The 26,036-nt window shown below is 41.8% G+C and overlaps 1 protein-coding gene across 2 annotated transcripts in view; it reads right to left on the bottom strand.

The window, feature by feature from the left end:
• Nucleotides 1–7,559, bottom strand: part of CD247 (CD247 molecule) — an 86,490-nt gene extending 78,931 nt beyond the window's left edge. Inside the window, exon 1 of one of the 2 annotated variants that reach the window (XM_043450240.1) lies at nt 7,325–7,559. In XM_043450240.1, coding sequence (XP_043306175.1) covers nt 7,325–7,382 — 58 coding nt within the window. In that variant the 5' untranslated portion in view covers nt 7,383–7,559. The remainder of the gene's footprint in view (nt 1–7,324) is intronic. The other variant, XM_043450230.1, reaches the window with a different exon arrangement.
• Between the last annotated feature and the right edge of the window lie 18,477 nt (nt 7,560–26,036).

The following is a 26,036-nucleotide window of genomic DNA, read 5'->3' as shown; positions in this document are numbered from 1 at the left end:
GAAAGCCACGCACCTGTAACCAGCACCCCTACAGACACCCGGAGAACCCCCCCGGAGACTTCTCTTTTCCCAGTCTTCCTGCCGGGCAGCTTGGGGATCAGCCCCACTAAGATTCACTGATGTTCAGAATCTGGCAATTTAATGCTTCTGCTCTGAACATCAGATTTCTTATCTGTTTGCTTTCCCCAGCCAGCAGCAAAAGGCTTTGCACTTTCAGAGCTCAGCCCAGGCAGATGTAAGTGGACTCAAGGCTAAAATCTGACATAAATAATTAATAATTGATTGTAGACATTTGTTATTTAAAGGTAATTCTCCCACTCCTTTAGGACTTATATTAAAAAACCAAATCTCAACTCAAAGTCTATGTGTAATATTAATAGTACACTATTCTTTTAGAAAAAGTCACCCCACAAAATCTTACACACTTAATGAAGATACATTGTTACCAAATAGATCGATTAAAGGCTATTATTTAGGATCAAATCTTCTCAAATACAATTTAATTTATATTTTGATCTCCACCTACGCATAATGTGGTAGGGGCAAGGAGGGGGTGTCTGCATACACAGAAGCTGGTTGAATTGCAAACCGAGGTTGGTCCCTCTCAAGAAATGCTCCCAAATATGTGTATTTATTAAGAGGAAAACAGAAAAGATGGATTTTACCATCTGGGGTGAACATGAGTTCAGAATTATAGTAATAGGCCAGAGGGAAACACAATCCTATATTAACAACCAAATATTTTATACTCAGGAAAAAATATATTAATGAGGATACTCGGTATCAAAACAGTTATTTCTTACTTCAGAAATTTAAAGGAAAATCACAATACATGCTTACTAAGGGGAATACCTTCAAAAGTCTGCTTCAGAGTTCAGTCATCGCATGAATAATATTGCAAGTTGACAAAAAGCCTGGTGGAGAGGCTGCATAGAACATTCGAGAGCACACACCTTGAACAAGGGATCAGAAAAATTGTGTTTGGGGCCTGGTTCTACTCAGGCAACTCCCCAAACCTCTGATCCTCATTTCTCTTTCTATAAAGAGAGAATCTCACTACTTTTTTGGCTGCCTTGCCATAGAAGAGTTGCGAGTGAAGGTATTGGAAAGCATTTTGTAGATATAAAAAGGGTAACTGCTCAAAGAGAACGTTGGTCTGGACCAGCGAGGATCCTGCCTGTCTTTGTTCAAATGCTTTCTATTTATTTTTCTCCCCTTGAGCCTGAAAATTAGTTGCTGAGTATCACAAATCTTAACCAGCAAGCAAAGCGGACAGTGGAAGCTTCTAACATTTCCACCATTGCAATTTGACTGCTTCAGACAGCAATTTGCTTTCTCTTCAAGTCAGTTCTCACCAACAAAGTCCTTGTGCGGCCATAAATCTACGGCCGATGCACAAGGGTAAGGAACAAGCCAGAAAATGTTGGACTCTGTCCTTGAATTTTTCACAGTGGGAGCTTCCGCTTAGAGAGTTAAAAATATTGTGATAAGGTAGAAGTCTGGATTCTTTTTAAAAAGTGTTTATTTGTTTATTGGAGCTTCAGGGAAGAGTAAGATTTAGGTTCCCAATTCTATGGGCCAATACCAGTGAGATGGTAGGCAACTTAAACATTCTTTTTAAAAGTATGGTAATTTTACAAGACCGTGCAATTTATTTTGTAGCTGAAAGGGGTGTTCAGCTCTCTTCTCATCTTACAGATGCAAAAACTAAAGACATTTCTGCCCAAGTTTATGCTGCAATTTAGTAACAGAGGAAGAAAAAGAAAGCATGTTAGTACCAGGGTTTCCACTTTCTTCTACCAGAAAAATGATATCCTTTCTATTTTGTAGGTAGGGAAACTGAGCCACACATCATAATGATTACTGCTTTTGCAGTACTTCTATGTACAGGCACTTCTAAGTAGTATTTCCACCCTACACTGCGCTGCATGAGGTAAGACATCGCTACCGCCATCTCGTAGAAGAAGAACGGGGATCTGAAGGTAAGCCCCAGGCCACAGTGAAAGGATGGTGAGGAACCAGGACTTACATCCAGATCTTTTTGGTTCCATGGCCTACTCTGTCCCTCCACCCTATCGTCTGCTCCAGAAAAGATAAGAAACACTTGCAGATGGTCAGTTAGGGAAAAAACTCTTTCCTTGATGGAAAAACTGTTTAGACTTCAATAGAAGTCTAAAGTATCCTGGGAAATGTTTTTTTACTTTAACCTATTCTTTTAATTATCAACCCTAGAGAAATTAGCCCAAGGAAGTAAGTCAGAAAAAAAAAATTTTAAGCTATATATTTTAAGATTTTCTTTCAGGATTAGCTATAATAACAAAAATTAGAAATAGCCCAAATGTCCAACAATAAGTAAGAAAATATGATGCATAAACTATGGAAGTTTACATAGCAATTAAAAATAATCATGAAAGCTAAGCATAAAAAAGATACTCAGAACAAAATATTAAGGAAAAAAAGCACATGAAATTGTTTTTGTAATAACAACTGTAATAAGCTCCAATACTTTGGCCACTTGATGCGAAGAGTCGACTTCAGGGTCAGAAAAGACCCTGATGCTGGAAAAGAGTGAAGACAGGAGGAGAAGGGGACGACAGAGGATGAGATGGTTGGATGGCATCACCGACTCAATGGACATGAGTTTGAGTAAGCTCCAGGAGATGGTGAAGGACAGGGAAGCCTGGCGTGCTGCAGTAGTCCTTGGGGTTGCAGAGAGTCAGACACGACTAAGCAACTGAACAACAAATAACATCTATATAAAGATATGTAGATACTTGGGAAGATATTGGAATGGAATATTTTTCAAATTTATAACTTCCTCTGATTTTATGATTTTTTTTGTAAAATATCTCAAATGAAGAGAGAAAAAATGATAGCTAGTTGAGCTATTTACTTAGTAACTGAGACCATATTGGGCTATAATGATTAGATATCCTGCTTTTTTTTTTCTTTCTATATTTTGAAACAGATAATTGAATAATGTGATTTATGCTTTAATCCACAAATTTTTATTTTTCTCCTTGTTGCCTTTCATTAATTTATTAGTCCATTAGTTAATCTCCAACAGTGGTAGCCTTCTTTATTTTCTGCTTTTCCTTAATCAGAAATTTTTCCAAATCTGAAAAATGAATATTTTTCTTTGTCTACTTTTCAAGATATAATATTAGTTGAATCATATGAAATTATCATTTTTGTAGGTCTCGAATATCGAAAATTTCTTATGGTCCAATCAGAAACTTTTAACAATGATAGGATTTTATCTTAGACCATCCTTATAAATCATTTTAATCAGTCTGTTTATTCAAACTGCCTTGTTCCCTCCACCAGTTTAATTTTTAAAGTACTTTGTTTTATGCTAAGTTCTCTAGAAGAAAGGTCTACATAATGCCCCTCCGTAAACCATTAAAGTGAATTTAATCACACAGAAAGGTCTAGATTTCATTTATTCACCCACCCTTTTAATTTATTCAACAAATATTTACTGTGTGTAATCTCTGCTTCAAACACTGTGCTAAGTGCTTGGATATCTCTCTCTCTGAGCAAGATTAAAGCATCTTTTCCCTCAGAAAACATAGATTGTGTTTTAGACTGGAAAGAGTAGCTGTGTATGTGCAGTGACTAAACAGATCATTTTGTTTCAATTAACAGATCAAATGACTAGTTTGATTATTTTTTAACCAAATGGACTTTATGTTTTGTCAAATTGGTTAAATCTACAGTCACTTTAGTGTTGAAAAGAACTAACCTTGGCCCAAGCAGAGAAGAAATTTATTTCGAACTATTGCTGCTATTTATTTAATCAGTTAGCTGTGAGTGAAAGTCGCTCAGTCTTGTCCAGCTGTTTGCGACCCCATGGATATACAGTCCGTGGAATTCTCCAGGCCAGAACACTGGAGTGGGTAGCCTTTCCCTTCTCCAGGGGATCTTCCCAACCCAGGGATCAAACCCAGGTCTCCCGTATTGCAGGCGGACTCTACCAACTGAGCCACCAAGGAAGCCCCCGTAGGTGAATAATGCTCAGGAGAAAAAGGATTACAGAGTGTGTTTGGACAACTCTAAAGCAAGACAGTTCCCGAGTGGTGCCTGAATTCTTTGAAATAAAACAGAAAACCCCATACTCAGGGATTCCTGAAAATAAAAGTGCATATCCAATTAAAAAAAATAAATTTTTTAAAGACAAAGGCAAAAATAAATTGATTTTTTTAAAAAAAAATTCAGCAGTGGTTATTCACCTAAGCAACAGTTTCGCGGCTCTTTTTCTGGGGAATGTTTTGTAGCAGCAGATGTGTAAATAGGCTAGCAAATCTGAGAAAGGCCATGGTAGAAAATGAAGCAGATCATGTGGATAAGCAGAGCCAGATGACCAGAAATCAAAATAAACCACTGGTGAAAGTGCCATCCATGAAAAACTTCCTGGCATCCTGGCGTCACTCAAAAGTTTCCCTCAAGCACAGCCCCAGGCAGTTTAAGCAAAGGTCTGATTGCAAAGAGTGCTCAGTTAAATACCCTGGTCACTGTGCATCCACACCAACCATTTGGCTGAAATTCTGGCTGGCCACCCTGACCAGTGATGACCAGGCAAACTGTGTTCTAATTTGCTCCTCCTAACTACTTCTATATATTAGTCATATTTTCACTTTGAGGGAATATCCCCTAGAGAATAAGTGTCTCCGAAAAATAAAAATGGTTGCTGTAATGCTCATCCTATGACGCAGCGAAGCTTTGACACTTGTTCACAGTTGGGCCTACCACTGGCAGGGATCACCAATGTGTTCCTGAGCTGTTACAGGTATGCTCAAAAACCAAAAGAAGGGTGAACTGGAGCTCAACGGATGGAGAAAATGTCCAGTGCTTTTCTACAACACAATCAAAAGCAGATTAAGAATCCTAACCATGGGTTTCCATTTCCTGTCACTGGGTAGCGAAAACAAGAGAACAGTCCAGGGTGTGATAGTAATAAAAATTAATACAACTTTTATGTATTGACTGTTTAGTATGTATCAGGCATGCAACATTTACTTCTCGTTTTCACACCTCTGCAATGAAGGTTATTCTTACTGTAAAGGTGGGAAAACTGAGGCCCAGAGAGGTTAAGTAACTTGCCGAAGGTTGTACGGCTGAAAAATTGGCAGCACTGTGATTGGCCTGACTCTTCCCACAACACCTTTTCCTGAGACTCTGTGTCAAAGCTGCATTTCCTTACAAAGGGAGGACCAAGGCCACATGGACCACTGTGAGGTAGCGACCACCTTGGTGTTGAAGGCACTGATGAGTTGAGGGCTCTGCAGACAAAACTCTGCCCATACCATTAGGCACTCCATCTTAATCTCTTTCAGCTTCAAGTGACTGTCTTAGCAGACTCACCCAGGAAGACTTCTCAGGTAGACAGACTGGGGCATTATTTGCTGTGATCTTAATGATCTGGGCAATTGCAAGAAAACAAATGGAAAAGTCTTAGTAAAAAGAAGAAGCCTTAAAAGGGTTTGGGGAGTAAGTAACTTAATTGAGCGAGAAAAGAAGGAAGACCGCAACTCAAATTTCATCAGCAGCCTTTCCTCCAAAGGAAATCATAAAGCATGTCTTCTCAGCCAACATGGGTGCTTTTTGTGGCCCTTGGTGTTAAAGGCCTCTCTAAGCCTCCCTTGCCCTTCCCTCAGTGAGGCTAGGAGCCTCATCTAAAAACAGCTGAAATTTCAATCTCCAAACTGGCAGAGCAAGTGACTTTGAAAGGTGAATCTAAAGCTTTTTCTTCCTGTACACTGCTTGTGGAAACGGGCATGGCCCCCATCTTGTCTTCTGGGTGGGGTTTTGTTTACCACTCCTGGCAGCCACTATCACTCAAGCAGCTTTTCTTTTCTTTTCTAATTCTATTGCCCCTGCCTTAGCTCCAAGGCTCAAAACTTCAGACGGTGGAACCATCTCCTGAGTACAGTCCCCAAACTTGAAGCCCAGGGTCTGAATCTATTGCTGTCATCCGTTCCCCCTGAAGGCCCTGAATTCACAGGCTGTGATGGCGTCATGGGTCCTCCCGTGCCCTGCACACAAGGACGGGCTGCTCTGGGCTCGCCCTGGTGTCCTTACCCCACAGCACCACGTGACTCATACCCCGCAAGGCCCTTTCTGAGAAGAGGCTGTGATGTTTCAGAAAACCCCGTGACTACTTAGTCCTCGAAGCCCCCAAGGCCCTAGGCCAAGGCTGGGCCGTGTTCTCTGGTAGGAAGGAAAGAGCCAGGGCTCTCCTCCTCTCCCACCATTGTTGCCAAACACCCTCCCACGCTGAGGCGAGCTGTAAAGTGGAGAAAAGGCCTTGGTTCTTGACCACTCTCCCAGTTTTTTAGATTCAAATACAGCTTGTCCCATTTCTTGTAAAAATGCCAAGATGTCAAACCCCAGACAGAATCCACTTCGTCTTCTTCTCACTTATTATTATTATTATCTGAGCTAGAAAACACAGTGGGAATGAAAGGATTGTAGGAAAGCTAGTCTCCGGGGACTGAAATGAAGTGAGGAGTAAGTTCTCTTGTCGGTTGGTTGCTCCTTGTGGTCGTGACCTAACAAGTCACATCCTCTCTTCTGTCCCCTACGTTCTGTCAGCATCTCTGGCTTTTTGGCCTGAGACAGAGAGCTGCCTAAAGCAAGGGGCAGTGGGTGAGTCACGGAGCCCGGGGTGGGTGTGTCATCAAGCAGCCCTTGGCTGTGGGGTGCAGAGGCAGCCATGTCAGAGCTGAGAGTAGACGTGGGCCTTGAAGAAGGCCACTTCCCTCCTTGATTAACCCAGTCAGTGCCTGGCCTATGGAGATGCTTCAAGTAAGCCACAGTCATGACCCTCTCTGCCCAACAGCACATGAAACATTCTTTGTTGGCGAAGCAGGAAGGTGGCTGAGTGACGGAGCCAGCAAGGTAGTAAAAGAAGAATACACCAAGACTCGGGAAATGCTTCAGCACAAAACGTGGCCTGGCTGATGTTTTCTGGCCCCTTCCAGCTTCTGTTAAGTTCTCCCTCTCCTCTTGTCCACTCAAGTCCTGCCTCAGTTCCTCCTCATCCTTCCCCATCGCAGACTTTTCTCTCTCCTTTTATCACTGGAAAAATCCATACTTCACACAGGTCTGTTTTCAAGCTGCTGACTCCAAGCTAATTTCCAACTTGGCCATAATGAAGCAGATGTCTCTATAGAAACAGACCCTTCCCTGTCCAGCTGCCCATTGCTTTGGGGAGGGCAAGATTTAAAGGAGACATTGGCTCTTCTCCACGTCTCTACTGTCTCCCTCCACCCCACACACATATGTACAAAGGGTTCATTTCCATCGATACACCCAGCCTTACCTGTAATTGGGATCCGTGCCTGCAGGATGGCCACTATAACAAGTGCTGTCCACTTCATCTTGTCCTTCCCCAGGATGGTGCCAGGAGGCAGAGGCTGAGGCAGCTGTGACTGGATGAAGAAGAGAAAAGGAGTCTCTGCTGGCTTTGTTCTGCTGCTGCCTCCTCAGGAAGTGGAGGACGATGGGCCTTTGAGAAGGCACCTGCCAACCGGGCCAAGAAACTCACACTCCCCCTTTCGGTTCACAGGCAGGAAGCTCTGGAGGTTTGAGGGTTTGGGGTGTGTGTATGCATGTGTATGTGTGTGTGTGTGTGTGTGTGTGTGTGTCTGAATTTTTGCTTTTTTTTTGGTCTCCTTTAACCATTGTTTTATTTTCCTTCTTTCTAATTTTTGTCTGAGTGGTAGTTGCTCAGTCACGTCTGACTCTTTGTAACCCCATGGACTATAGCCTACCAGGCTCCTCTGTCCATGGAATTCTCCAGGCAAGATTAATGGAGTGGGTTGCCATTTCCTTCTTTTTGTCTAATTTTTGTCTAATTCTTTTTGTCTAATTTTTATCTAATTCCTATCTTGATTGGTGTAGTCAGCCCCTAAGCAAATACAAGTTACCAGCGCATTTAAGAATGTTCGCTGCTCCCCTAGATTCATGTATTTTATGGTGGTTGGCGAGACAACAGAGCTCTAGGCTCAGAGTCGGGTAAAATGTGGAAATGGAATACTCGGATCTCAGTGCCATCTCTGCTATCTGCTTGCTGTGTGGCCTTGAGTAAGTCACGCAACATCTCCAGACCTCAGCGTCCCTGCCTATGAAGCAAATTGCTGAGGATGCAGATCTGAACTTGGCTGGAATTTTGGACCATAGAAAACAGAAGAATTCACATAATACTTCAAACACGTTTGTTATTTGACAGCATTTAAACATTGAACCAACTTACAATAATAAAAAAGATTCATACTGATAAATAAACTTAATAGAAACTGTAAGATATATGTGAAACAAACTTTCAAACATTCCTGAAGAATACAGAAAGGACTTGGGTAAATGGAAAGATGTATCTTGGTCTTTGATAGAAAGCTTCCTTTTAAGAAGCCCACGATTCTCTCTAAATTAATCAACCCATACTTCTACAAACACCAACAAAGGTTTTAGCACAAGATAATCTTGGTTGAAAGTTTGCATGAAAAATTAATGTACAAAAAATAGTGAAGACTCAAAAAAAACACAAGCAATCAAAGAAAAAAAATAGGTAAATTGGACTTCACCAAAATTTAAAACTTTTGTGCATAAAGGACACTATCAATAAAGTAGAGACAATCCACAGAAAAAATAGTTGTAAATCAAACATTGATAAGGGTATAGTATTCAGAATATATAAATCACTCCTACAACTCAACTGGAAAAAAAAGTAAAAATCTGCCAAAGATCAGAATAGATATTTCTCCAACAAGCACATGAAAAGATGCTCAATATCTTTGGTCACTAGGGAAATGAAGATCAAAACTACAGTGAACTATTACTTCGCACACACTAGGATGGCTAAAATTTAAAAACACAAAGTGTTGGTAAGGATGTTAAGAAATTGGAACTCTTGTACATTACTGGTGGAAACGTGGGAAATTTCCCTATGGAAAATGTGTGACATTTCCTCAAAAATTTAAATAGAATCATCATACAACCCAGCAATTCTACTCATAGGCATATACTCAGGAGAATTGAAAACATGTGCACATTAAAACTTGTACGTGAACATTTATAACAGCATTATTAAAAATAGCCCCAAACTGGAAACAACCCCTATGTCCATGAACTGAGGATAGATAAACAAATCATCTATCTGAACAATAAAATATTATACTTGCAACGTGGTTGAAACTTGAAAACAGTATGCCAACCAAAACAAGCCAAACACAAAAAGACCAAATATTATATGATCGCATTTATACAAAATGTCTATAATAAGCCATAGAGACAGAAAGTAGATCAGTAGTTTTCAGAGGACAAGGAAAGGGGAAAATTGGGACTAATTCTTAATAGGTATGAAGTTTCTTTTGAGAATGATCAAAATGTTCTAGAACTAGATTGTTGTGATGATGTATGACACAGTGAATATACTAAAAATCACTGAGCTGTACACTTTGAAATGGTAGACTCATGTGAATTACATCTCAGTACAAAAATAATGCTAAATAAGTAAAAGAACAGCCAGGAAAACTCTGTAAAAGAGGAGCAATGAGTGTGAAATAACCCTGCAAAACATTGAGCATACAGAGTGACATGATTACCATATAGTAGTTGTGATCTTATAGACTCAAACATACATGGTCAATTGGTTTTTTATAAAGGGACTAGGAAAATTCAAATTTTATAAAGGGACTAGAGAAAAATAATTGGTAAATTTGACTTCATCAAAATTAAAACTTTGTTCATTGGAAAATACCATTAAGAAACTGGAAAAGCAAGCCATTGACTCAGAGAAATTATTTGCAAACACATATATCAGACAGAGGACTTATATCCAGAATATATAAAGAACTCCTTCATATCAATAATAAGATAATTAAATCAACAAGAAAATGGATAAAATATTTGAATAGAAAATTCCTCAAAGAAGATAAATGGTCAGTAAGCACATGAAAAAGATGCTGAACATCACTAATAATTAAGGAAACACAAATTAAAATACAATGAAATACCACTACACACCTCCTAATATAGCTAAAATTAAATAATTGACCATATCAAGTGTTGACAAGGATATGGAGGAACTGGAACTTTCATACATTTGATGATAAGAATGTAACATGGTACAATTTTGGGAAAAGCTTGTCAGTTAATGAAAAAGTTAAACATACGTCTAATATATGATTCAGCCAATCCACTCTTAGGTATCTACCCAACAGTAAAGGAGATATATTTCCATACAAAGATTGATACGTGAATAGTCATAGCAACTTTATGTTTGTAATAGCCAAAAACTGGAAACCACCCAGATATCCATCACCAAATATATGGATGAGCTATGATATATCCATAATGAAATAATACTTGATAATAAAAAGGAATAAGCTGTTAGGAACAAAACAACATGGGTGAATCTCAAATCATACTGGGTGAAAGAAGCCAGGCAAAGAGTAAGTAAATCTTGAGTGATTCCATTCATGCACAATTCTAGCACTGTCATAGGGACTTAGCACCTTTACACATAATAAGTACCTAAACGTTGTTCAGTTACAACAAACACTATTTTTAAATTTCTATTTATTGATTTTTGGCTGCACTGGGTCTTCATTGCTGCACGCACGGGCTGCTCCCTAGCTGTTATACTCGGGCTTCTCAATGCGGTGGCTTCTCTTGTTGCAGAGCACAGGCTCTAGGGTGCACAGGAGACCTCAGCAGTTGTGCTGCAACACGTGGAATCTTCCCGGACCTCCGCATTGGCAGGCAGACTCCCAACCACTGGACCACCAAGGAAGTCACAACAAACACTTTTTGGGCTCCTACAATGTGCCAAGCACTGTACTATAATACTGAAGATATGACTGACTAAAACAAAGAATCTTCACCCTCATGAAATTTTCAGGCTTGTAAGGGTCTAAAAACATATCAGGAAATGAGTAACAGAAAATTCATAGAAAAGGAAGCAGCAAATGGCTTTTTAAAATGTTTGTTTGTTTATATATGGCTGTGCTGGGTCTTCGTTGCTGGGCATGGGTTGCCCGTTGCAGCACCTTCTCTTGTTGCATAGCATGGGCTCTCGGCGTGCAGACTTCAGTAATTGTGGCACACAGTTTAGTGGCCAGCATGTGGAATCTTCCCACACGAGGGTTGAATACATGTCCCCTGCATTGGCAGGCAGATGGAATGCCACTGGAATGCCAGGGAAGTCCTGGCTTTTAAATGAATGAAAAATCCTCAATATCACTCCAAATGAGATAAATCAAAATTATAACTACAGTGAATACACATTCTTACCTATTATATTGGTATCAACCCCTCTGCTGGGTTCTATTTTCTCTTGCCTCTCAAGGACCTTATTCCAGAAATTTTCTCTTCTTTCTCCTTATCTCTTATTATCAATATACAAGCATGTTATTTCTCCCATCTTTAAAAAATCCCTCAAATATTTGAGAAACCTTTGCACATTGGAACTTGCCATAACTTTTGGTGCCATGGGAATCCAAAGAGTGAATCCAGGCTTCTACATAGGAAGAAGGCTGGATTAGCCTGCTGGGGACGCAACTCAGCTAACTGCCAGCACTGACTTCCAGGTAAGTGAGTAAAGTCATCTTAGATTATCCCGCCGCGGCAGAGAACTGCAGTCACATGAATGATGCCTGCTGATGCCAGAGTACTGCCTACCTGCACCCAGCCTAAGCTGCTGACCCACAGAATCATAAACTCCTAAAGCAGTTTCTGTTCTAAATTAGTAAATTTGGGATAGCTGTTATACTGCTAAATAACAGAAACACTCAAAATCCTCATATCAATCTCAGGAAACGATCTAATTGGCCCACACTGGGTCTTATGCTCACCTCTTGGATCAACCATTGTTCCCAGTGGGAACAAGACAAGCCTAGAGATGAGACATTATGATTAACAACCCTACCAGAATCACTTATCATGAAAGGGAGAAATGGAAAGGTATTGTTTGAAACAATAGCTGTCCAGTAGTGCCAGCCTTGTTCTGGTGAGTGCAGTGGGGTGGGGCTGGGACCTACAGGAGGATACAGGCTGGGTCAGGAGCTGAGAGAAAGTCCAAGTAGAACATAGTGACCAGCAACTGTGAGTTCCCTGTGGAAAAGATCTGACTATTCCTTATGATTGAATCCCTAGCTCCCAGTACATTTTGGATGGGTAGATGAATGGGTGGATGTGTGGACTGTAATATCCAGGATGGGAGGAAGTCCAACACTGCCTCAACTGTTGAGAAGAACACAGCAAAAGGAATCCAGAAACTGGTAAATGCAGCAATTCCCAGGTTCCTGATCACCAGAGAAAGAAGCACAAAAAAAAGAGGACTGGCTTCTGTCCTTGGTGTTTCCAGAGGCAGTCATTCCCAAGGGTTCTCTGGAGTAAGGAGCACATCTCCAGGCCTTGAGACCCAATGCACTGACCTAAGCCCTGCCTACCGTTCTTCAGCTGACTGGTCTTAGACGGAAAAGAAGTGGGAGGCCAGTGCTTGTTTCCTGAGAGGTCTCTGTTGGAACAGAAACGGCTGCCAATCCCTGCAGAACCTCACCCAGACACCTCCACGGGGCCTCATCTTTGCCACCTCACCTTGCTGTGCCCAAAATTTATTTACCTCATAACTGTAAGTTTGTACCCTTTGACCAAAATATCCCTATTTCTTCCACCCCTACCCTCTGGTAACTGCCATTCTGCTCTGTTTCTATAAGTTCATCTTTTTTAGATTCTATATATAAGTGATATCAGATAACATTTGTCTGTCTCTGTGTGACTTTTTTCACCCAGCATAATGCCCTCAAGTTCCATCCATGTTACAACAAATGGCATATTTCCTTGTTTTTCGTGGTTGAATAATATTCCATTGTATATATATGTATACCACATTGTTTTTATCCCTTCACCTGTTGGCAGATGCTTGGGCTTTTTTCTATGTCTTGGCTATTGCGAATAATGCTTCAATGAACACGGGAGTGCAGATATTTCTTCAAGATCCTGAGTTCATTTCTTTCAGATGTATAACCAGAACTGTGATTGCTGAATTAGATGGTCTCTATTTTTATTATTTGAGGGACCTCCATACTGTTTTCCATAGTGGCTGCATCGGTTTATATTTCTACCAACAGTGTGTGAAGGTTTCCTTTTCTCCACACCTTCTTCATTTGTTATTTGTAGACTTACTGATAATGGCCATTCTGACTGGGGTGTGCAGGCAAGACATCCCCAGCAGTTCATGGACTAGCTTCTTGATGGAGCCCACAATGCACTTAGAATCTGCATCCCTTTAGTGCCCCTAGGAGTCCTATCTCTTTCTGCCCCCTACTCATATAGATCATGATTCAGTACTCTGGATGTAATGAGAGCGAAATTAGCCCTTTGAGGAGCACCTCACACAGCTAAGGAGCATCACTCACATGCTCTCACTTTGCCCTGTAGAAAAAATCACAGGCCTGAGAAGATGTTGTTTATTCTTTAGCTATGCCACCTCAGGGGAGGGATGATGCAAGTCAAAGTTGTTCCTCTTACCCACGCCAATACATCCAAAGGCATATATTTTTTGTTACAACAGAGTGCTAGAATTTCTTCTCTGGAACCTGGACTTCCACAAAGGGTCTCTTGTCTGTGGATGACTGTCTGAGATAGTGCTTTCTGGGGACTCCCATACCATGGATGAGAGCAGCTGGAGCCAGTTCATGGGCCACTGTAAGATCCACAGCCAGGACCAAGGTCTGTATGCTCATTACCCAACAAGTCAGCAAGGCAAGACTCTTTCCGAATCCTTTGGTATATGGTACTGGATCCCAGAGCTCCCACAAAGGCACTTCTGCCCATTGATGGATGTCATACTGTTGTTATGGAGAGTGGATTATACATGAGGGATGTCTTACTCAGCTAGGTTGTTGATGTCACTCCATCAATTTCGGTTTAAAAAGCCAACTATTCCCCTCTGGTTACAATGTTGATGAGGCTACCATGTAAAGCCAATCACCTTCTTTCTCCCTGGAATTTAAATCTCAAGAAAGTGAAAGAAGACCTAGAAACATTCTTCATTCATTTTTTTTCTGCTTGGACTCATCCATCCCAGGAGATGTTCATGTTCTGTGGCTCTATGAACACTGTTCCAGTAAATCTCTTTTTTTGCTCAGTTTACCTTCAGTTGGTTTTTATTGCTTACAACCAAAAGATCCTAACTCCTACATTGGAATGTTCAGAAGTTGTGTTAGCTTTCTATTGCTGCATGACAGAGTATCACAAATGAAATGACTTAAATCAACACAAATTTATTACCTCATAGTAATGTAGGTCAGTCCAAGCACAGTGGGAGAGGGTTTTCTGCTTAGGTGCTTACGAGGATGAAATCAAGGTGTTGGCTGGGGCTGCAGTTCTCATCTGAAGCTCAGGATGTTCTTCCAAGGCTATTGACAAAATTTATTTCCAAACAAATATAGAACTAGATCTCTATTTTCCTGCTAATGATTATCTAGGGACTGTCTCAGATCCTAGAGAATATCTGCATTCCCTTACTACATGGCCCCTGTAGGCAGTTCACTGCATAGATGTTTGCTTCCTCCTAACCCAACCAGAGCACACCTCTCTGACTTACTCTGCAATCACCTTGAGAAAATTCTGCTTTTTTGTGTAATTTTATTTATTTGCTTGTTGGCTGTGCTGGGTCTTTGCTGCTGTGCTCAGGCTTTCTCTGGTTGCGGTGAGTGGGGGTTATTCTCTAGTCGGGGCACCTGGCTTCTCATTGTGGTGGCCTCTCTTGTTGCAGAGCACAGGCTCTAGAGCCCCAGGCTTCAGTAGCTGCAGCACGTGGTTGTGGTGTGTGGGCTTAGTTGCCCCATAGCGTACGACACCTTCTGGGACCAGGGATTGAACCCACGTCCCCTACACTGGCAGGTCAATTCTTAACCATTGGACCACCGGGGAAGTCCAAGAAAACTCTGCTTTCAAAGGGTTCATCTGATTGAATCTGGGCCACTCAGGATAAAATAATATAATCACAGAGTGATATCTCATCACAGTCACATGTCCTTTTCATAATCAAGGAGGTAATGAGAGGCATACACACCAAAGGATGGAAATCTTGGAGGCCAATTTATGATTTTTGTCTCCCACAGAAGAGCTATGGGAAAAGATGCTTCTTTCTCTGTGAGGATCAGGTATGCCTGATATCCAGTCCATCTTTCTCCCAAACGGAGGAAAATTGCTGGGGAATGAATCTACTCCAGAGAAGGGCAGAACAAGAAATGTGTAACAACAGGTTGAAAACTTACTGCATCCACTGAGAACCTAAAGGCCTGCCCATGGGCTTTTCCATTTCATAAGCCAATGACCTCTCTTTTTTTTTACTTGCTTGTTTCTAACTTTATTTTGTCTTCATATGTATTTTTTTACTGAAGTATAGTTGACTTACAATGTTTCAGGTGCACATAAAGGTGATTCAGTTACACATAAACACATATATTATTTTTGAAATTATTTTCCATTATAGGTTATTACAAGATATTGACTACAGTTCCCTGTGCTATACAGTAAATTTTTGTTGCTTGTTGCATATCTACTTTTTCCATTAGAAATCTAACACTCTATTCATATAAGAGCTTTCCTGGTGGCTGACAGTAAAGAATCTGCCTGCAATGTGGGAGACCTAGGCTTGATCCCTGGGTTAGGAAGATCCCCTGAAGGAGGGCATGTCAACCCACTCCAGTATTCTTGCCTGGAGAATCCCATGGACAGAGGAGCCTGGAGGGCTGCAGTCCATGGGGTCACAAAGAATCAGACACAACTGAGCGACTAAGCACAGCACATTCATACTAAGTTAAACAAGTGGAATCAAAATGTCATGAATTTTTTAGTTAAACAAAAATTCATAAGTTTTCTTACATATATATATATATTATATATGTTATTTATATATTTGTTGTTATTGTTCAGTCACCCAGTCATAGCCGACTATTTGCAACCCATGGACTGCAGCACGCCAGGCCTCCCTGTCCTTCACCATCTCCCAGAGTTTGCCCAACTTCATGTTCATTGCATTAGTGATGCCGTCCAGCCATCTCATCTTCTGACGCCCTCTTTTCCTTCTGCCATCAATCTCCCCTAGCATCAGGGACTTTTCCAATGGGCCATCTGTTTGCATCAGATGACCAAAATACTGGAGCTTCAGCACAAAAGCTTGTCTACTACATTTGATTTAAAGGCCTGAGAAAGAACATTAAAGAGAGATGGAGAAATTGGAAAACATAAACTAAATAAAATAGGAGCCCTGAATGTGAAACAGAAAAAGTGAAAAAACCTAGATAAAAGTAAAAGATCATCATATAGTCCATTTGTTTTTAAACATGGCTGCTCATTAGAAACATATCTGGAGGTCTGGAGAGAAAAAGCAATACCTGGGCATTTGTATTTTTCAAAATATTCCAAGATAATTCTGAAATGCATCTGAATTTCAAAAATGATTACAGGTTTTTCTATTAAATGGTAGTTTTGGTGATACAGAGTTTTATTATTTTTCTGTTGACCAATCATGATAAAATGGTATTAAGTAACTGTTACATAATCACAATAGTAAAAGAGGTTTATCAGTTTTCACAATCAATAGGAAGACAAAATTAAAGATGATTACAATTGCAAGCCATAATGGGAACATGATTAACCTAACAATATAAAATAATTACATACAATTTGGTGGGGTCAACCAGAGTGATGTGGTAAGTGGAAGTGCGTACACGCACATGTTCTCATCCACCCAGCCAGTCTTTGTCTTTGGGTTGGTGCATTTGATCCTATTACCATTTTTTAAATTGTTTTGAGTTTATTTTCTGTAGGTCTTTTCCTTCTGTGGGCTTCCCTGGTGGTTTAGATGGTAAAGAATCTGCCTGCAATTCAGAAGACCTGGGTTAGATCCCTTCATCGGGAAGATCCCCTGGAGAAAGGAATGGCAATCCACTCCAGTATTCTTGCTTGGAGAATTCCATGGACAGAGGAGCCTGGTGGGCTCCAGTCCACGGGGTCGTAAACAGTAGGACACGACCGAGCGACTAATACACATTTTCCTGCTCTTGTGTTTCCTGCCTAGAGAGGTTCCTTTAGCATTTATTGTAAAGCTGGGTTGGTGGTGCTGAATTCTCTTAACTTTTGCTTGTCTGGAAAGGTTTTGATTTCTCCATAAAATCTGAAGGAGAGTCTTGCTGGGTAGAGTATTCTTGATTGTAGGTTCTTCCCTTTCATCACTTTAAATATATTGTGTCATTCCCTTCTGGCTTAAAGAGTTTCTGTTGAGAAATCAACTGATAGATAGCCTGCTGGGAGTTCCCTCGTATGCTATTTGTCGTTTTTCCCTTGCTGCTTTTAATATTTTATCTTTGTCATTAACTGTCAGTTTGATTACCATGTGTCTTGGTGTGTTCCTCCTTGGGTTTATCCTGCCTGGGACTCTCTGTTTCCTGGACTGGTTGACTATTTCCATTCCCATGTTAGGGAAGTTTTCAGCTATTGTCTCTTCAAATATTTTCTCAGGTCCTTTCTCTCTCTCCTTTCTTTCTGGGACCCCTATAATGAGAATGTTGGTGCATTGAATGTTGTCCCAGAGGCCTCTTAGGCTGTCTTCATTTCTTTTCATTCTCTTTTCTATATGCTGTTCTGTGGCAGTGATTTCCACCATTCCATCCTCCAGGTCATTTATCCATTCTTTTGCCTCAGTTATTCTGCTATTGATTCCTTCTAGTGTTATTATTCATCTCTGCTTGTTTGTTCTTTAGTTTTTCTAGGTCTTTGACAAACATTTCTTGCATCTTCTCCATTCTTTTCCCAAGATCCTGAATCATCTTCACTATCATTATTCTGGATTCTTTTTCTGGAAGGTTACCTATCTCCATTTCACTTAGTTGTTTTTCTGGGGTTTTATCTTGTCCCTTCATTGGGGACATAACTTTCTGCTTTTTCATCCTGAATGAGTTTCCATAATGCGGTTTTTGTTATAGCTGCTGTGGGACTGTGGTTCTTCTTGCATCTTCTGTCTTCCCTCTGTTGGAAGAGGCTAAGAAGCCTGTGTAAGCTTCCTGATGCGAGGAACTGGCTGTGGGAAAAACTTAGTCTTGCTCACTTTTACTTGCTCAGTAAAGCTTTAACCCAACTATCTGCTGATGGCTGGGGTTGCACTCCCTCCCTGGTATTTGTTTGGCCTGAGGCAACTCAGCCCTGGGGTCTGCAGGCTCTCTGGTAGGGTTAATGGTGACCTCCAAGAGGGCTTATGCCATGGAGGACTTTCCGGGTCTGCTGCTGCTAGTGCCCCCATCCCTCCACAGGGTGCCCCTCCAACACTAACAGGTAGTTCTGGTTCAGTTTCCTGTGTGGTCACTGCTCCTTTCCTCTGGGTCTTGGTACACCCAAGATTTCGTTTGTGCCCTCCAAGACGGGAGTCTCTGTTTCCCCCAGTCCTGTGGAAGTCCTATAGTCAAACCCCTTCGGCCTTCAAGGTCAGATTCGCCAGGGATTCCTAGTCTCTTGGTTGGATCCTCCAGGCTGGGAAGCCTGACATGGGGTTCAGAACCTTCACCACAGTGGGAGAACTTCTTTGGTACTGTCCTCCAGTTTGTGAGTCACCCACCTGGCAGATACGGGATTTGAGTTTATCATGATTGTGCCCCTCCTATGTTATTGCTGCAGTTTCTTCTCTGTCTTTGGATGTGGGATATCTTTCTTTGGTGGGTTCCAGTGTCCTCCTGTTGACAGTTGTTCAACAGTTAGTTGCGATTTTGGTGCTCTCACAGGAGGAAGTGAGTGCACGTCCTTCTACTCCGTCATCTTGAACCAGAAGCCACCAATAACTTCTCTTAAGCTATTTGCTTTATATTCTGTACCTTGCATTTGAAGCAGCCTTGAATATTACAGATGCTGAAAATGCAGAACCATTAAAGACATATTTGTAAATTTCATAATTTTACTTGGGTCTAATCTGTGGGAGTTTTACTTAAGGGGCCCCTCCCTTCAAAAGATTATTTGTCCTTAAGAAAATTAAGTCACAATTTTCTTTAAGGAGACGTTAAGGAGGAAATGCATACCTAATGTCCAAACACAAGAAAAACATAAATGAAAAGACTGCACAAGGATATAAAAGATTTTTAAAATTACAAGAGATGATAAAAATAAGCTAGGGTATGGGTAAATTAGATACTATCAAGGGATGATATAACCTACTGAATATCACTGTTGATGGTCAAAGACCTTCCACCAGAAAAAGAACGTTTTCTGCTTTGGGGATGCCTTTACATCTGTGTGTCACTTTCATATATATTGTCATGCTTAATCTTCATGATGACTCAGTAAGGTAGACAATACGGGTATATGGTTTCCACCTTATAGTTAAGGAAACTAAGATTCAGAAAGATTGGGCAAGTTACTTAAACTTGCCCAAGGTCACAAAGCTGGTAGTGGCCAAATAAGGATTAGAACTCAGCTTTTCTGGGTGCTGGTTCATGGCAGTGGGAGAACATGAGCTTTAAAAACAGCTGGACCTCAGTTCAAATTCCAGTCCTACATTAACTACCTGCCTGCCTATTGACTACATTAATAATGTTTGAAACTCCTCATTCTAAATGGGCTAGCGATGGACTCATTGGACTGTTGGAGGAAGGAATACAATGATATTTGTTATGTCCACGATATAGAAGGTGTTGGAAAGAGTTATTCCTTTTGAAGTCTTTCAAAGGAGGTGAGATCACCATAGTTGCCTGGGGAAAGGACCCCAGAGAGTTGTTAAATGTTCGGGGCAGATTATGGAGGCAAAATCTTTCTAGGAATGGTAAGGGGGTGGTCCCAGCATCTGTGGAGAGGGTGGGAGACAGACAGGAGCAGATGAGGGATGAGGCAGGCAAGTCCTCAGAAGGGGAGGCAAGGCCCCATGGTATGCACCCCCGTTTGCCTCCTGCAGCTCTTGAATACCAGGTCAGAATTTAGGGCACCTGCCTCCTCATGTTTGTTATGAACATGTGATTCCAGTTCCTGGGCTGGTTTGGATAATATGTTTAGCTTCAGAAGTCTCATAAAGTCCACTCCTGGAAGCAACAGATGAATGGATAAAGAAGACGCAGTACATATATACAATGGAATATTACTCAGCCATAAAAAAGAATGAAATAATGCCAGCTGCCACAACATGGATGGACCTGGAGATTATCATACTAAGTGAAGTCAAACAAGGACAGATATATGATATCACCTATATGTGGAATCTAAAAAGATGATGCAAATGAACTTATTTACAAAACAGAAAGCCTCACAGACTTAAGAGAATGAACTTACGGTTACCAAAGGAGAAAAGGTGGGGGGAGGGGTAAATTAGGAGTTAGAGACTAACACATGCCCGCCACTACATATGAAATAGATAATCAACAAGGATCCACTGTAGAGCAGGAAGCTCTACTCGCTATTCAGTAATAAACTATATGGGGAAATAACCTGAAAGAGAATGGCTGTATGTACATGTATAACTGAAGCACTTTGCTGAAACTAACTCAGCATTGTAAATCAACTGCACTCCAGAATAAAATGAAAATTAATTTTTTAAAAAAGTCTGCTCCTAGATATCTGAGCAAACACAAAATTGTCCTCTGAAACGAGCAAGCTTCAAACTACGAGACGCCAGTACATCTGAGAACCCAGTTCACAACTATATTAGAATCAGTGAATGTTCTCCTGTTCCTTGCCTCAGCCAAGGCTTAGACTTACTTCTGACCCTACCAAACGGCCTTCCCTCAGCATGGTGCCACAGAGAGCTGCTACTATAGGAATGCACGGATAGGGATCTTCTCCCAGCTTTGTCTTTAATTTGCCATGTGACCTCAAATCACTTTCTCTTTCTGGGTCTTGGTGTCTTCAGTCATAAGATGAAGGAGCTGAATTTTTAGGTGGATTTTCCATTACTTGATACTGAAAAATATCCTGAGAAATAAACAAAGATATTTGGGTTCCTGTGTCAGAAAAGCAGCACTTGGAGGGCTTTCCAATACCACGAGACCTGGTGCAGTGCCTTGCATATACTTGAAGCTCAGTATGTGCTTGTTACATAAAAAGTGGTCTTGATTTGTATTTGTAATTTAAACATTTAAAAAAAGCACCTTTCTTCTCTTCTTAAAAAAGAGATGAAAGGACTGAACTAGATGCCCCTCCCAAGTTGTCCTCTATCCAGAACTTATATTTAGGGTTAATTATTCCTGCCTCTCCAGTGCCCCACTCTGCTTCAGCCCTGCCCACTGTCATGTGCCCCCTAAGGGGGAGGCACAGGGTCACATGTGTGCTGCCACAAGTACATCTTGGCTGCTGTGATCCTGCTGCTCCTTGCTGGTCATCTACACTGACCCAAGGGCAGGCAGGGTGACCAAGACTCCATACAAGGCTCTGGATGTTGGTTTTCAGGGGTCTGCCAGGCCTGACTGTGCTGGAGGTGCTCTGACTTCATGCAGATCACATTTTTGTCATCTGCAAAAGGGAAGGACTGACTGAACTTGCCAGAGGCAGAGACAGCTGGCTGGCTCAGAAGTCCTCTTTAAGCCCAGCCAGGCCTTTTGTTGTTGTTTAGTCATTAAGTCATGTCTGACTATTTGCCATCCCATGGACTGCAGCACACCAGGCTTCCCTGTCCTTCACTCTTCCCTGGAGTTTGCTCAGATTCATGTCCATTGAGTCCATGATGCTATATAACCATCTCATCCTCTACTTTCAATCTTTCCCAGCATCAGGGTCTTTTCTGTTGAGTCAACTCTTCACATCAGATGGCCAAAGTGTTGGAGCTTCAGCTCCAGCATCAGTCCTTTTAATGTATATTCAGTGTTGATTTCCTTTAGGATTGACTGGTTTGATCTCCTTGCAGTTCAAGGGATTCTCAGGAGTCTTCTCCAGCAGCACAATGCAAAAGCATCAATTCTTTGATGCTCAGCCCTCTTTATGGTCCAACTCTCACATCCATACATGACTACTGGAAAAACCATATCTTTGCTGTGAATATGCTGTTTAGATTTGTCATGACTTTTCTTCCAAGGAGCAAGTGTTTTTTAATTTCATGGCTTGTGGTCACCATTGGCAGTGATTTTGGAGCCCAAGAATATAAAATTTGTCACTGCTTCCACTTCTTCCCCTTATATTTGCCATGAAGTGATGGGACCAGATGCCTAGATCTTAATTTTTTGAATGTTGAGTTTTAAGCCAGCTTTTTCACTCTCCTCTCTCACCCTCATCAAGAGGCTCTTTAATTCCTCTCCACTTTTTGCCATTAGAGCGGTATCATCTGCACATCTGAGGCTGTTGATATTTCTCCTGGACTTTGGGAATCCCCCCCCAAATAGGCATATGTCCTCTTGCCCCAGAAACTAGCCTGAAAGGGGCCTACCTCTCGGAACTGCTGGAGAGGGACTGTGGGTCCCCACATTAGACCTTTACTGTCCCTTAGAACATTCACCAGCTTATGGGGAAGACAGAGTGGTTAAAAGACCAAGGGGTCTGGAATTCCAGCAGTGCAGCTGGCCTGGCTACATGACAGGTGGATTAAAGAGGATTTTCCTGCTCTGGGCCAACCCTCCTTGGGCAATTCAATGCAGTTCCATAAGGACCTCTAGTGGCTGTCTAGTCAAATTACAGTTTCCCTGGCTCTTCCACAGCTGGCTGCCTGGGCTGACCTCTGAGCAGGTTTAACCCTGCTCCTCCACGGCACACACCTAGCACATGATGGAAGAGGGTTTCCTCCAAGGCCCAGTGAAGACCAGTGACTGACCCACGACAGGGGAGACCTTCCTGCAGTGTTATTACTGAGAAAATGTCTGGCTCCTTGCTCCTCCACAGCCTGACCAGTGTATCCACGTCATGAGGAGCTGTGGGCTATCCCACATCGTGATGGAGACTCAATAATGCTAACAGACACCCCTCCCATCCTAGGCATCATCCCCAACTAACTACCAAGGGGACCCGCTCGCAGAGCATTTGCATAGGGCACTGGCAGTGTTTGAGCTGGGATTTGGAGGCTTCAGAGCTTACTCTCTCTCCCATGCACTACTGGCCCCGAAAGATGTCAGCATACCACTGTGAAAACCTGGGGTTTTCTTACAGAGAAAAATAATTTCTTGCCAATGATTTTTTTTACAGCATGTCTTTAATACAAATGGCAAGACGTTTCTTCAAAAGACCCAGACAGCACCAGCAGATGAAGGGTCATTGGATTCTTAGGGAAAGAGCTAGATTTAAGGACAGGGCCTGACAGGCAACTGTGTGAACTCCCCCAACCTGACTATCTGGGAACTCCAATCTTCTCCCCAAAGTAAGAAAAATAATGTGTTCCATCTACTTCTTGGGCTTGTTGCAAGGATTAGATAAAAATGCTGTGAATGAACCTATTTTATGAAATTAAGTTCTATGACAATCATAAATTTATTTTTGAGAAAACTCAACTTATAATTACCAACTGATATTCGAATAAAGGAAAGAAAAGCAACGAGTGTTTATTGAGTTTGACTCAGCAGGTAAAGAATCTGCCTGCAAAGCAGGGGACACAGGAGACTCGAGTTCAATCCCTGGGTCGGAAAGATCCCCTGGAGGAGAAAACAGCAACCCACTCCAGTATTCTTGCCTGAAAAATCACGGGGACAGTATAGCCTGGTGAGTTAAAACCCAAAGGTCCCAAAGAGTAGGACATGACTGAGCCACAAGCACACACAGGTGGGTCAGTGGTAAAGAATCCACCTGCCAAAGCAGGAAACGCAGAGTCGATCACTGAGGTGAGAAGATCCCCGAAGGAGGAAATGGCAACCCACTCAAGCATTCTTGCCTGGAAAATCCCAGAGGAGCTTGTCAGGGTACAGTCCATGGGGTCACGAAGAGTCAGACACGACTGAGCGACTAAACACACACATACACCACTACATAGGAGGTGCCGATTAAAATCACACAGTACTATTTTTACCTATAAATTCAGTGTAGAGTGAACACTTTCATAGACTGTTTGCAGGACTGTTCATTGGCACAAAGTCTTAAGGGCAACGTGTAATAGATTTCACCAGCTTTTGGCTTGGGAATTCCGCTGCTGGGAATCTCTCCAAGGAAACAGAGGTGTAGGAAATACTTCATGCATAAAGATTTCTCCCTTATAACAAGGAAAAATTGGAAGTAATTTAAATGGTCAAATACTGGAGAAGGTGGTAACAGCCCTTAACTTTGGCCTATCCAGTCTCCCTTCAGTTAACATAGCTTCTTTTTTTCCTTTCAGGAGCTCCACTTCAAAATCTGTCTGATCCACATGGTTCTGACCAGTGCTGAGCTGAACTGTCAACTGCAGGGAAAGAAACAGGAGACCTGGACAATGAACGCATTCCCAGACACAGAGATTATCCAGGAATGGCTCCCATGGCTGGGGAAGAGGCATCCTTTTTGCCCTAAGATTGCTGACTTCAGTTAAAACCTACACAGTGGAAAGAGGAGTCAGGAGATGAAGAGCTGGTTCTGAGGGAATATTTTAAGATCAATGAACTCTTCTTTTTGCTTAAACTATTTTGACTCAGGTTTCTGTCACTAGCAACAGAGTGCTAACACAGATCATTATTTGGTAGCTGAAAGAGATCAATCTGATGAAACATTTGCAGCCATTCTAAACCATCTTTATGAATGGTTTCTAGTAACATAAGCTTATGGTAAAGTGAAGGAAGTGTGATACACAATCAACATATAACATGATCTTTATAGTTGAACATTTCCTGGGAGCAAAGATGTTTCTTCTAAGAAAACACATCAGAATACTAGCAGTCATGCTAGCTGGTGAGATTACTAATTTTTAAACTTTTATTTGTGTATTTCCCATACAAAGATACATGTGTGCAAGCTAAGTTGCTTTGGTCATGCCCGATTCTTTGTGACCCCATGGACTGTAACCCACCAGGCTTCTCTGCCCATGGAATTCTCCAGGCAAGAATACTGGAGTGGGTAGCCACTCCCTTATCCAGGGGATCTTCTTGACCCAAGGATCAAACTCGGTCTCCTGCATTGCAGGCAGATTCTTTATCATCTGAGCCACCAGGGAAGCCCCCACAAAGATATATATCTTACAATAAGTAGTAAGGAAAAATTAAGAAAAAGATACAATTTTACTGATTAATTTATACCTTCCTTAATTTCCAAAAGGACCTCAGTTACCATTGTCTTCTCAGATGAAAATATACAGAGCACCTCTTTTTGAAGTGACAGTTTGGAATTTCCCTTACAATATTGACCTACCAGTTTTGCACCAAGTAGAACGTTTTGGTTTTTTTTCCCCCAGTTCTAAATCTGAAAATATGCCTCACTACAGGAAAGTAGAGTCTCCTCTTCAACTATTTTGTGATCTTCAGTCTGACTATTACTAAGAAGGAAAATGTGACATGAACAACCTCCAGTCAGAATATGTATGCATTGATCTCATGAAGCTGAACCTCAAGTCATAGAGGTCCCCACTCCACCTTATACTTGAAAGGAATCTAAAGCTGGACTAAAAGACAGAATGAACCATGACTATTGGCCACAGTCTAGTAAAGATACACGACTTTGACCTGCTGAGGACAAACCCAAGGCCAAGACGATGTCACCAGGCACAGCCCCTGGCTTAGAATCTCAGGTTCTTCAGCCACTCCATCTCCCTGCTTCTGGTTTTCTCTTTTTTCCATCAGGGCCTGCCTTGCTTTCTGGGCCAAAGCCAGTCCGAGTCCAAACCACTCAGCCCCTCTCTCCTTCGGGTCAGGGTTCTGCCCGTTCTGCAGCAGGTAATGAAGCGCATGACAGGCAGGGGTAAATCCACGACAGTCGTCAGCAGCAGCACAGACCAGGCCTCAGCTTCTCCCCTTTGCTCTGCTGGGCTACTTTCACTCCAGGGTCATCTTACCGAGGTCCATCCCACCCCAGCCCACAGTGGGCTCGATCAGCTCTGCTGTACCACAGTCCCCTCTTATCCACGGGTTTGCTTTCTGCAGTTTCAGTTACCAGTGGCCAACCTCAGTCCAAAAATATTA

Source organism: Cervus canadensis, chromosome 2, assembly GCF_019320065.1.
Source record: "Cervus canadensis isolate Bull #8, Minnesota chromosome 2, ASM1932006v1, whole genome shotgun sequence".
NCBI lineage: Eukaryota > Metazoa > Chordata > Mammalia > Artiodactyla > Cervidae > Cervus > Cervus canadensis.
This window is presented reverse-complemented; position numbering and strand designations above follow the sequence as displayed.